This window comes from Aythya fuligula, chromosome 6 (genome assembly GCF_009819795.1).
Source record: "Aythya fuligula isolate bAytFul2 chromosome 6, bAytFul2.pri, whole genome shotgun sequence".
NCBI lineage: Eukaryota > Metazoa > Chordata > Aves > Anseriformes > Anatidae > Aythya > Aythya fuligula.
In genome coordinates, this window is record NC_045564.1 from 24,558,789 (window position 1) to 24,572,377 (window position 13,589).

The following is a 13,589-nucleotide window of genomic DNA, read 5'->3' on the forward strand; positions in this document are numbered from 1 at the left end:
AAGAAAATGAGTAATTAAGTAAAATAGTGAGCTCCATTTAAGGTAAGTATTCTAAAAATTATCGCCACATAGTTGTGCATGGGGAAAAAGAAATATTGAGCTGGGCCTGCTCATGATCAGAAGCCATTTCACAGAGTTCAAGGTGCAAAACCGAGGTCAGAAGGGAGGGGTACTTGGAGGATGACTGCCTTGTACACATTTCAAATTTTCCTCTGCATTTCTCTCTCGTTTGTATTTCAGAAAGACGAGAAAGCCACAATAGCCAAGATGAACCGCCAGCGCACTAACTCCATCAGCCATAACCCGCCACACTGGGGTGTCGACAGGCCCTTTTATAACCACCTCGGAGCTCACCAGGTCTCCAAGGAGATGAAGAGAATGGTAATGCCTTGCTTTATGGACATTAATGTCTTTTCTTCTCGATACAGCATTATATAACCCTCCCTGCTTTGTCTGAAGGTTTTTGCAGCCCTCAGGGCATTTTCCAAATGGGGGAGGTAAATTCTTTTTTGACTACAGAAGTAATAATAATTGGTACATCTGGAGGTGAGTGATTGTGAGATGAGGTGCAGGGCTGTTTGGAAGGGGAAGGGAGGCTGAATGGCACAAAGAAGGCTCTTTTGTCTGACTTGTCCCCCGTTCTGAAAACTCATCCAGGCTGTTTGAGAAGATGTGATTAGCTACAAGAATTGCTCAGTAACCCAAGCATTCAAATGGTAGATGACATACATTTCTATTAGTTCATAACAGACTTCATCACCTGCAAAGGTTCCTTATTTTGATTATAACAGGCAGATGCTGTTCACCTTCTCTAAGCTGTGTGCCAGCATACACTTGTGAGTCTCCAGGAATCATGCCACTGCATTTAACTCTCGAGAATATGTTATAATGTACATGGATTAATTGGCCTAAGGTATTGGGAATCTTCATTTCATAATTATACCTTTAATTCCTTCTAAATTAAAATGAACAATAGCCAGTTACCAACACAATTGGGCTGAGAGCACTTTTGTGGCTTATTTTACATAAAGTTAGAGATGATATCTTTGTTGTCTGCAATAAAGATGATTAAAAGAGACTTTCTATTATAAAGAAGGCTATTAATAATAATAAAAGCATTTAGCACCTATGTAATAATTTACATGGGTATGCAGATTGTTCTATGAGCTTACTAATCTTTAGATGAAGTTTTAAACAAATGAATTTCTTTTAACATTCTATATGTCAGGGTAACGTAGGACAAAATTAAAATATATTTACCTTGTTTACACATGAACATGTCTGTCAGATTGGTAATGACAAAGCTGTTTGACGACTGCAAACCACATTCTGTTAGTCATTCTGTATACACGATATACAGCTGCATATCCAGCTCTTGAAATAGAGATTGGGGATTTTTTTGTGTTCCCTCTGTGGTTCATACGGGCATGACTAAAAGTCCTTCTGCAAAGAGTTCATCCTGCTGTTTTGGCCCTTTGTAAACAGTCAAGAGTGTATATTTGTTGCCCAAAGTCAAAGTTTTGCTACAGGTCACCAAAGGCTTACAGAACTTTTTAACATGAGGCTCACAACTACAGCTTAAATTTCTTGGCATAGCTAAAGGCAACTGCATATGGTGTCTTATAATGGGAAATGCTGGCAGATTTATTAATAGTTGGTGCTAATATTATTCAATCATAATATTATTTTACAGTGCTAAACTGAATTTCTTAATCTCCATAGTAATATTTCTTTCATTTCTCAGATCTTCAAATTAGGGTTTCTGACATAAGCGTACAGATCTGTGGAACTGTGCATTTTTTATGTGGGCTTTTCAATAGGTTGCGCTCAATAGGCATGACATTATTAGAAGAGCCTAATCACACTAGCACATAATTATAATTATAAGTTTCTTTGAATAGCTGTTAAGGAGTTCTTGCATCCTCCTGTTCAGAAACAAGGTGTAAGCATGCCAAATGGTATTATGCTTCTTGGTGTTAATTACAGTTTGCCATGTCTAGCTGGTTGTTCCGTTGGAAAAACATAATTATTTATTGAAATACCAAGCCGAGTCCTAAAAACTTCACTGCCCCTCACTTTTAAGAGGAAAGGATTCACTTTTTTTCTTCTTCTTCTTCTTATTTTGAACATTTCTTGTAATGGTATTTACCTTTTTATAAATTCAGCAGCTCAGAAAATCTTTTCCACTCAATCTGCTTCTGTGCTGCCTCTTGTACCAAGTTCTCTTTTGAGAGGCTGATTTTGTCTGTGTTGTTTGTGTCATGCTATTTTCTGAAAACCAATTTAAACCTGTTTCAGATGTATTATTACTTATTTTCAGCTAAACTTCCTGTTGTACTTGCGGAACATTTTTTAAAATCTATTATTTACAGTATTTCCCATTGCTGTATCTCTGAGCTGCTTTAGTCAAAACAAAAACATGCTGCTCTCTGTGGACTAGAGACCATTTTAATATCTGCTAGATGGACATCTTATTGATTATATCAGAGGAGCAATTTTTTTTCTCCTCTCTCAGCTCTTTCTCTCTCTCTCTGTTAGCTTTTGATTTAAATAAGCATTTCCTTGCACCACCCAGCTTTGCACAGTACTTTATTTGTATACCATCTCTAACATTGCCTTATGTGGATGCTGTGTATGCTTAAATGCATGCACAGTGCACACAGTCTTCGTGCACATGCACACTGCAAGCTGCCTGCTTAGAAGTGCAAAATACAGACAGACAGAAGGGGAGCAGAACTACAAAGGCTTTTTTCAGCCCTCCTCTGGGATGACATGTCATTGATCTCAGTAAGCCGCACCAGCTTTCAAAGCTCCTGAAAATGTTCTCGTTGTTCCACTTCACCCACCTACCCCCCAACCCTCTTGTATGTCATTATACATAGCCTTGTCTCTCAAAAACTATGGGCATGCAAGGCTGGATTAGTCAAAGCAGTAAGCCACAGGCAAGCAGTGCAGCATTGCCTTCCTCTTTAAAACCTGGAGCTCCTTAGCCCTGTAACATCAAAGTAAGTGTTTGTAAGTGTGGCCGTGAGCTAGAACTCTGTCAGGTGCAGGGTGATGTTGCTGTGATGTGCAGTTACGTTATATTGATACGGTGATATACATAAATTTGTGTATGGGGACAAAATGGATGGTTACAAAGGACATAATTTTTTGTCACAAGACGTAGAACATGTTGCATTACGAAGGCAACCATATTTCCAGGAAAAAAAAAAAAAAAAAAGAGTCAGTTTTCTGTGGTACTACTTAGAATTCCCCAAAAGAGAACATTAAAGTTCCCTGAATAGCATTTTTGGGAGGGATCTGTTTTATTTAAAAGAAAACAGAGTTATTTTGTCTTTCTTTCTTTCCTTTGAACACTGACTCTGGTAGCTCTCGGTACTCTGAGGATTTATTAGTAGTTTGGGAGGAGACAGATTCACATCAAAGGTAGCTGCCTGCTCCTTTTTTTCCTCCTCTTTTGTCATGGCATTTTGACATTCTGCCAAGAGTGGACATGGGCATGGCATCACACCGAGGTGGGGTCTGGCAGGGTTCAGGGGTGGGCACCCTGCCATCGGCCCCTGCTTCTCTCCGTGTTGTGGCTTGGAGCTTAACCTCTGCTGGGTCCAGCTGACTTCAGTTGTTCCCCTGAGTCCTGTGTGGGCACACAGGATTTTATGCAGGCACTCGCACACGCATATAAATAGCAGAAAATATCAAACACATGTCCACGCAGCAATAATCTAAAACATTCTGGAAAACTGGACTTATTTCCCTAGTCCTACCCTAGCTAGCTGGTGCCCGAGTCAGCTGAGGTCGCAGCAGTGCGAGCTCATCCTCTCTTGGCCAGCAGCCTCTCCATCTCCCGATGCCCTGGTTTGCTCTCAGACCTCCTGTTTCCCCTTCCATCACTGGGCAGTGGCTTTCTTGCCCTGCTGAGCCTCCAGGGAGGCAGCATGCAGGAGGCACCAGGGTTGCTCCTTCTGCACTGTTCATGTTGTACACAGGGGAACAGAGCTCCCACAAATCTCCCTACACCAGCCTCGTGTTCCACACTGCTTCTCTGGCCCAGTTTGTAATTGCAAAACGTTCAGAAATAAACTGACTTCAAAGCATTTGAGTGCACAGGTATATTTATAGCTATAACAATATTTATACGTTACTAAGAAATACTTCGCTTTTCCCAGTATAGATCTCAGACTGCTTTTATAAATACTGATGAAATTCAGACTTCCGGAAATAATGCTTGTGCCTTAGTTTTCATCAGAAACACGAAACTATGTAAAAAAGAAAAAAAAAATGGGGATTGTAGTTGACTGTATATTGAAAGAGGTTTGTTGTAAACAACGATCAAAAGGCAAATATCGATACCTTCCAAAATGACAGGGCTGTTCTAGATGACAAATGATTCTACTCAGCGTTAGTAAGGCCGTAGCTGGAAAGCCATGTGCCGTTTGGGATTACAATCCTGTAGGAGAATGTGGATGAACTGGAGATAGTCCAGTGGAGAGAATTACAAATGAGGAGAGTTTCAGCAGCATGACCTGTGCGGAAGGGCTGAAGCCTGAAGCATGAGGTTTGTTTAGTCTAGAAAGGAGAACATTGAGGAGGAACAAAAGTCTTCAGATACATGAAGGCTTGCTTGTAAGGACAGGATATAATGATAAAACATTCTCCGTGTCTGCAAAGTACAGGATGAAAAATAGTCATCTTAAGTGGTTGCAAGGAAGATCTAAGTTAAGGAAAAACATAGATACAAGGAACAGGCTACATAAGGAGCCTGTGAAACTCCTGGTTTTGCTGAAAACATTTTATTTCCTTCAGGGCTTTTCAGTCTGGAGGGTCATAAAACAATTTACAAATACAAAGACAACAAGAAAAAATCAATATTGATATATGAAATAAGAATGAGAATTCATAGGGCATAAAGAACAGAAGATACCTTTAAATATTTTATGAAGTTTCCGGTCTAGGCTGCACAAACCTTTGAGGCATCTATCTCCGTCTTTGGACAGGAGCCAGCTATACCCTCATTTCTGACTAATATTTGCACAGCCCTTGTTTAAAAACCTGAAAGGATGGAAATCCCACAGTAGTGCTGAGCATCCTTGTCGACGGTTTATTTTTCTCGATCTTTCACTTCAAATTCCCTCTCTTTAGTTTTAAAACATGGTGCTGTATAGACTATTCATGGCAGATAGAGACCAGTTTAATTTTTTCCTCTTTGTAGTTACTTTTTCTGTATTCTTGTTCCTCTCTGAGCACTTGCCATTTCATGGATAGCAGGCAGTGCCTGCACTGAGCCCCATACTCCTACTGAGGTTTTACTCATGCTGCCCAGAAGACATCGGTCATTTTAGAGGCCTTACAGCCAAAGCTGCTCTTCTTATGTCCTGGCAGGAGTTCTGCCTCCTTTGCGACAGCACAGGAGAGTCCAGTAGAAACCCTAGCAAACTGAGTGCGTCATCTTCTTAGGGTTACCCAGAGCTGTAGGATTTGCCCAGGTACTTTAGCCATGTGACTCTTATCTCAAAATTTGTCTCATCTTTTAGCAAGCATCCGTTTCAGTACGGATCATCTGTCCCAGTCGGCAGACATCAGCACTTCAGCCTCCCAGTTGAGGGAGCACCCCCAACATCAGTGGCACGCTGGCCAGCTAAGACTGCCACAGCCAAATGCTGTCTGGCTTCCCAAAACCAGAAGCATGAGTTGTGCCTTGAGGTCTGGTCAGCCATGCAAAGCCCTGATGTTGTTTCTGTCATACAGCATTGTATTTATTTTACACTGACTAGCACAGCCAAGCAGCTTAGCTTGTTCCACTAATACATGCCATTGGGAAGGTTTGCTTCAGAAACAGGTACCTCTGAGTCCTTGTAATCCAACAAGAGCAGAGCGCTAATGGGATTCCTGAGCCTGGTCGTAGGTGCCTGGCAGATTTCCTTTTATTTTTTCAGCTGGTGGAAAGGTCTAACATCAGGAAGTTTAGGAACAGAAAGAGGAAACCCTGAAGATCAGCGATGCTGATTTCAGTCTGAGCATGTTTCTGTCGTGAGCCTGCGTAAGACTTATGAAGCATTTAATTTGCAATGAAATGGTGTATGAGCTCAGTGCTAGTTACAAAGTAAAACAGAAATGAAACTGAATAGAGTTTATGCAATGTGTGGGAAATATGACTGCATGCAGATGTTAAAAATGTGAGGTGAGGTTAAAAATTGCATCCTGGGAATGGCTGGAGCAGTAAAGAACAAGCTCTGCTTTCAGGTGGGCACAGCCTGATGCCTCGTGGCACCATGCAGAGCTCTGTGCTGTCTCCTGCACAATACTTGACTGCTTGTGTGGCGTTTACTTTCTAATGAAACATCCCTTGTCTACAAGCCTGGTCATTCAAGCATAAAATATAATTTTTTGTACTATTCGCCCCGTCTTAAGCCAGGCAGCTCTCTGCATGTTGAGTCACAAATACAGCTCACTTCCACCCTTTGTTGTCCCCAGGTTGCCCTTACAATAGGTTTTCTTGTTACTTGGAAATGAAAATTGGGAAACAGGTGCATCAGAAGAACAAGCACTATACCTGGTTTTGTGCCAAGTATACTGATTAAACATCAGAAATGATCAAAAATGTAAACTAAAAGTCACTGGGGCAAGTTTTCCTCAGTCAGCAGTGCAGCCCCATCAAAGAGAAATGGATTTGACTCCATGAATGAGGCACAGAGGGCTCGCCCTCCTTCTAAAGGTTTTCATTTAGCTCGGGGTCACTATTATCCTCTTTTCCAGCAATCATCTGCTAAATCTGGTAACAGCAACACTGACGTCAGCAGAGTTGGACGAGGGCACCCAATGGAGAATTTGACCCACTATTTTTTTGCTGCTATTGTAATATTCAGAACCCCCCGAACTCCTGTAATCAAGCAGGGACAAACTCTCATGCGATCCACTCTGCTGTAATCCCCATCCACTGCCACAGACCTGGAGGAAATTGTTAATCTAGTCTGGGTTTTCTATAGTCAATATGTTTAGATAGCTGACAAACAGCAAGGGGAGGAATCCTATCCCACAGTTATGCCGTATAATTGCTTTGGCACTTCTGAAAAGAGGATTTGTCTGATTCAAATGTTCCGTGTGATCTCACATAAATGAGTGGGAGCCATATAAAGCATTGTACATTGCTCAAGTTGTCAGAGGCTTTGTACAGTTTTGTGTCCTCGTCTGCAAACTTACATTTTATTCCAGATGATCAGGGCTTGCAATCATCCCTGATTTTCTTTTTTTTTTTTTTTTTAAGAGGGGTAAGAGTCAGCAACCTGCAACAGCTGATCTGCAGCTGCATTTGTAAAATTTAGGTAGAATTTAATATTTGCATGGAAGTCTTGCACTGATAATTTTCCCACCATTGTGTACCCCTTTCTAGAGTAAACTGTAATCATACAGGAAAAGGCAGCTTGGGTCAAGACACTACTGAAAAGAGTCATCCAGTCTTTTAGTCCTGCTAAATTAAACCTACAGAAAGAAAGGTACTCATTTCTACTTATGCAAGGAACACTTCCTCTGATGTTAGTGGCAGCTCAGCACAGGTGGACATCGGAAATGAAGTTGTGGCAGGTCAGCAGCTTTGGGTCTGATGTTCAGAGGTGGTGAGCAGCTGTGGTCAGCACCGGTGGGTGACTTTGGTTAAGGCTGGTTATGTTTGGATGTGGTCTGTCTACATCTGTGCTGTTCTGATTAGAAGGCTATTCGACAGCAATTTCTGTAGAATTGTGCTGTTTGTCATCATTTGGAGTGTAGAGATGAAAGCACAGAGATTAAGGAGCCAGGAACTAAGTCAGAGCATTCCTACGACTACTTATTTTTATCTTTTCTGTTTTGCAAGGTATGTCACTGCTCACAAGTGAGGCACAGAACCATTTCACTTGAAAATGTATCCTTGACCTGTAGAAATTTGGATTCAGACAAAAAACTGGAAAGTGTGAGCAACCTGCACTTCTCCAAGGTGTGAGCTCAGAGCCAGAAGTTAATTAAAATTAAGGTGGGAAAACCTATTTCAAAGCAACAATTTATGTTCTACAGAATATAAATCTGGTGGGCCAAATAAATCCATGTGGTTGGTCATGTCCAGTCCAACTGCCATGGGCTGTATACCAAATCATCTTCAGCAGAACAAAGTGAAGTGTTTCGCCATCTGTGAGCAGTGCAGAGGAATGAAAGCCTATTTATCAAGTGGGGTGGGATGCAGAAAGGGAGCACTTCAGCTTTCCTTTTCAGTACTCATTAGTCTATGCTCCAGCTATAGCAGACACACTCATTATATCTGTTTCATAAACTGGTTTTGTGCCAGTTTGTTGTTCTGCACTTAGATGCTTGTTAAATACCCTTCCCATCAGACTGTGTATTTTATGTGCCAGTTCTTTCTGGACTCTGGTATAGAAATTGCATTATTTCTGGCTTGAGTGCTTTAAAGTCCTTCAGTTTTGTTTCTGCGCTTACACCTAACAGCATCTGTCTTCCTAGCCTTGCCTTGTTGACCACAGGGACGAAGGCAGAATGTAAAACAGTACTGAAAACAGAGGTGAATAATTAGTTTTGCAGCAGAGCCATGCCAGGTTTGTTTTTAACTATGTCCACTCTGTGCCTGTCTGTCTCCTTTTGTGTTTTCCATGGTCACTGTGAAGCACCTGTGCTTTGTAAATTGGCCTGACCTCTTACAAACCTCATTTTGCCCCCAATCTTCTTGACCCTAAGTCTAAAGTTCTTTTGATTTCTGCTTTAAAATCATGTAAGTCCCATTTATTTGGGTCTTTGTGCTAGAGATGAGCAAAGGGCAAGCAAAATTAGTTTCTCTGACATTTTTGCCCTTACGATCTTTGCTGGAGTTGCCAACAAAGCTTTTAAGGTGGAATCCATGCGATCCAACCACGTTGCCATTAAGGTCATAGAGCTCATCAGCCCCTCCACTATCTTACTTTTGGAGCTAACTGAAAAGTTAAAAGGATGTAAAGTCTATTCCACTTCTCTTGGCATATTTACAATATGTTAATAATTACAGCTAATGTTCTCAAAGTTAGACTTATTACTTCTAATGGTTCTTGATTCGAAGCATTATGGTATAGCAGTCAGCTTGTCATGGTTTTGACAAACACTTTATCATTCTATTTAAGGAATCTGTATTAATCTTCAAAGAAAAGGGCTTAGTTAATTTAGAAGTCAAGCAGAGAGATAGAAGTCATATGAGCTTTTAGTGCAATAGATATTCATAAAATGTCCCTCATAAAATTGTAGACCTTTGGGACAGATGTAGTAATATAACATTCCTTCTTTTTTTCCTTCTGCACGTCTACTCCCACTGAAGGATGGTCATTAAAAGTAAGTGCTTGTAAATTCAGAGCCACCTGATCTGCCATAAAATGTTTGTTTTTTAAGAATCCCACGTAGAAGAGAAGAAAGAGCAGGACTGTTCATTGGTAGGTACTATTGCCTGTGAGGGAGCTGATTCAGCTAAGGTTGGGTTAATATTCCTGAATTCAGCAAGACAACTGTCTTAGTCTCAGAGCACTTATTAAATGCTTTTACCTTTACATTTGCAATCTAATGGCAGAATAATGCAGCCTCCTGGGGGAAGGGGGAAAATTCCAGTATCAGGGATATTTAAAATGTCATTGAATAAAAATTGCATGAGATCCTATATACAGAAGTCCATTAGCATGGCACTGTGATAAGACCCATCTCATGCCTTAGGTTTCCTTCTAGAGAAAAGGAATTCTGGCCTTAACAAGGGCTACTCCATCACCATGGTTGTGGAGCTATTCCTGAACTCCTGTGAACTCACATCTGTCTGATTCTTGAAGCCATCACCACTATTGCCATTTTCATTCCTGCTGACAGTTCCCAGCCTTTTCTTCATAGCACCCTGGAAAGCCATCGGCACTGCTTCAGCTTGCTGGGCACGGGTCCATGAGCAATCAAGAGGGGATTTACATACTTTACTCCAGGAATTGGCTTCTTCTCTTCCTACCCTCTTATTCCCTCTCTCCTAAATGGTAGGCACTTGATATTTATTGGCTATTTTTCCAATAGCATTTGGGCATTCAGGTTTCCATGTATGTGTGTGCAGAAATGCCAGGCTTGGCATAGCCTTGGTGAACTCAAACCCTTTCCATACCCGCACAGGCTGGGTACAGCACTGCCCAGCACAGCTGCCCAGACTCCAGCAGGAGCAAGGACAGAAGAGGCCAGGGCTGCTTGCAGCAGCAACCCCCATTATTTTACTTTCCTGCTTGAGCTCCTTCACCTGGAGATGTTTCTGCACATGGGATGGAGCTCCATGCAGAGATACGTGAGCAAGGTCGGGGGAATTATTCCAGCAGTGGAGGCAAACCAACAGTATGGACATGGCCAGCTGTGCAGGATGGGCAGGGGAGGAAAGCTGTCCCTAGTGTCTGTGCTGTTTTGCCTGTCTTGAGGAACTTGTGATGTGTGGTCATTTTTCTACTATACCATGAGTGTGTTAATTCTTAGGAACAGAGACAAATCCACGTAGCCCATATTTCAAGATTGCAAGATTTCAATTGCAAGATTGACCATGCTTAGTGGTAATCCTGGGTATAACAGACCATTCCAATTCATGCAAGCAGCCCTATGCTAAGCTAAAGGGAGCAAATTGGAGCAAAGCATCCAAGACATCAAGAAATAAAACTGTTTGCTAGCTGTGGAAAAGAGAAAAGACCAGTGTGCCATTAGTGGCCGAGTCTCTTGCAAGGGGAAGGAAATAATTTAAGTGACTATTTTCAAATGATTCTTATGGACCAAGCATGCCCGCAAAGCAGGAGGAGATACAAACACATTAACCAGAGCCTAGGGGAAATTTCCTTTCCAGCCTGAAACACACGAGCAGCATGACACTGTGTGTGTGATATCTCCTCTGCTTAAAAGGATTCTTAGTATGCAGTTGAGAGACTGGTGCTTCAGTGGACAGGAAAAAAAAATCCTTGGTCAAAACCAGATGCTTGAGACATTTTTTGCTGTATCCTAGCAAAGCATTCCAATGCAAATAAGAAAGATCTCCTGTAATAAAATATCAGTTTTTAAGAAGCTGTTTTTTTGTTTTGTTTTGTTTTTTTTGCATATGTGTTTTTTGGTTTTTGGTTTTGTTTTGTGCTTTTTTTTTTCTTCCTAAAATAATCTCGCAGACCTTTCTGCATAGCAATTCCATTTTTGGAAATTCTGCTTGAAGAGACTTTCTCATGAAATGGGAACATTTGAAGTGAATCATTTAATTTGCTTAACTTAAAGAGGTTCCTATTACATTTAATTTAAAGCTGATTCTCTCTAATTAAAGTTCAAGTCACTCTTAAATATTTAGCCTTGTTAGATGAAGATCCAGGAAATAAAATATAATAATCTTTCCCTTTTCCTCTTTTGCCTTACCTGAAGTATGCTTATTGTGAGTTTTTAGTTTTGAAACACCAATTTTGTTTGAGCTGCCAGCTTGAATAACTTCCAAGCTTCCAACTTTCAAGCACAAATTAGTATTTTAATTTGCAGAACTAGATCAATTAATTCTGTATTATTTTAGAAACTTTCATTACCACAGTTTTGCTGGCAGAGAGAAGCATGGGAGAATTAAATTAATGTTGATTAAGTGATCACTCATACAAATGACCAGCTAAACATACAGCCTACATGTATTTTCATACTCGAGATATTGTGAAATATTGGCATTTTTTGAGAATAACTTTGCTGAGGTTTCTTTGTAAATTGACCTGTTGGCCTGTATCCTCAAACATATGCACCTAGAAGGCAGGACTTTTATATCTGTACTTAGTTTCACGGCTTCATGAACAGTTTCTTAGCTGTCCATGAAAATCAGACCATTTTAGGGGACGCTCCAACTGCAATCAGTCATCCAGTTCCCATGTGGATAAGCTAGAAAATGTGAACTTGATGGCTATCTAATAAGCAAGTACTGTCTGTTTTCACATCAGTTCTCTCCCCCTCGTTTGTTGGCTGGTAGCTATCCATCTTCTGATGATTTTCTTATTTTTTTTAGCCTAACTGGCTATGACACTGGACAAATTACTGAGCATTTCGTCTCCATGATTAATCAGTGAGCTTTTGTTCTTGGCACTGTGTTGCAGCATCGCTTAGTGGATAAATAAATAAATAAATCAGATATTCCTGACAACTGTAAAATGATTAAGGAAAAAAAAAAAAGACACATGACAAAAAGTTGAATGATCCCTTCATCACTGTTTAATGTGAAATCAAAAGTACATGTTTTGTTTGGCTTGGATAAGTGCACATGCTAACGTTGAATCAACATTACTGTTTCCTTCTTCCCACTGCACTTTAATCCACTGGTGGTTAGTACGCGGGACTGAGAGACTTCCTTCAGCTGAATTTCAGAAGGGTTAAGTTGGAGTTGCAGTTTCTATTTTGAAATGTGGTTTTCATTTGAAACTGAGGATGTAAAAATGGGCATTGGTCTCAGTGAATCGCTGTCCTGCTTGTTGACCTTAGGGACCAGAGACATTTTTTACCCCTTGCCAAGCTGATGTCATTCAGGGACATTGTCGGATTTATTTCTGCCCATCGCCATAATGCCACAGCACTAACTCGTTGCAAGAGCGAAATCTGTTCTTTACGGAGAGGTCGATGTTCTTGTTTCTGACAGTGTCAGACAAGGCAGCTGCACAAAAACTTCTGCCCAAATGGTTTGACTTGTAGTTATGCACCGTCAGGACAAACCTCAGTTTGCTCCCCCCAGCGTGGGAGAGATGCAGGTCCGGCAGCTGGAACATCTTCACATGCCCTGAGCGGTTCGGGCCTGAGGTCTCAGGGAGGAAAACAAAAGGAATGTTACATATCTCCCAGCTACATTTGTTTTATGTTTTGGAACACAAGGTACAAATCCCGTGCCTGTGTATTTGACCCTGTGTGTTAAATATACAACTTTTCTTAAATTCACTTAAATTTAAGGCAAGATATCAAAGGGCAGATTTTGTCTCAGCCTATGCAAAATGTCCATTTTCATGGCATTGGGTCTGATAGGTATGATAATGCTAAACATGTAAAACTGTACCTCTGTATGTATTTTTCTCTGAGTCCTTCCAGCCACTTAAACTGTGGGTGACCTTTAAATACACACACTTGCTCAGTTCAGGTGGCCCTGACGGAATTATGAATATTTGGGCTATTGCAAAAATTATAAATAATTCCTGTAGTCTTATTCAAGAAAACATATTTCTTGTGTGCGTGCAGTGAGGGGAGATGGAAGGAGACCCCTTAAGGTTCCTACTGAAGAAATGAAAAGCAAAATGCATCCAGCTCCCTTAGCCGAGTCCTGACATCAAAAGGTGCAATTTTGTTGAATGAAATAGTTGTCCCATGTTATCAAGCCTGAGTTTTGTCTCTCAAACCATGTGTGCCAGCAGTCAGATGAAGCATTTCCCTTATCTTTACTTCCATCATTTTATATCTGAAGCCATGCATTTTTTCTAAAACTGTTCTGTCTGCCTGACGACATGGCAGCACAAAACGTTGCCATGGGTTGGTAAGGCTCTCCATCCATGGCTAACAAATGAACGCTCTGAAAACTCCTCTCCAAAATGCCAATC

General features: G+C 40.9%; 1 protein-coding gene across 1 annotated transcript in view; it reads left to right on the forward strand.

Moving 5' to 3' along the window:
- ADCY5 (adenylate cyclase 5) overlaps positions 1-13,589 on the forward strand; it is a 213,023-nt gene that overhangs the window by 168,790 nt on the left and 30,644 nt on the right. Inside the window, exon 8 of the mRNA XM_032189803.1 lies at positions 241-381. Coding sequence (XP_032045694.1) covers positions 241-381 — 141 coding nt within the window. The remainder of the gene's footprint in view (positions 1-240; positions 382-13,589) is intronic.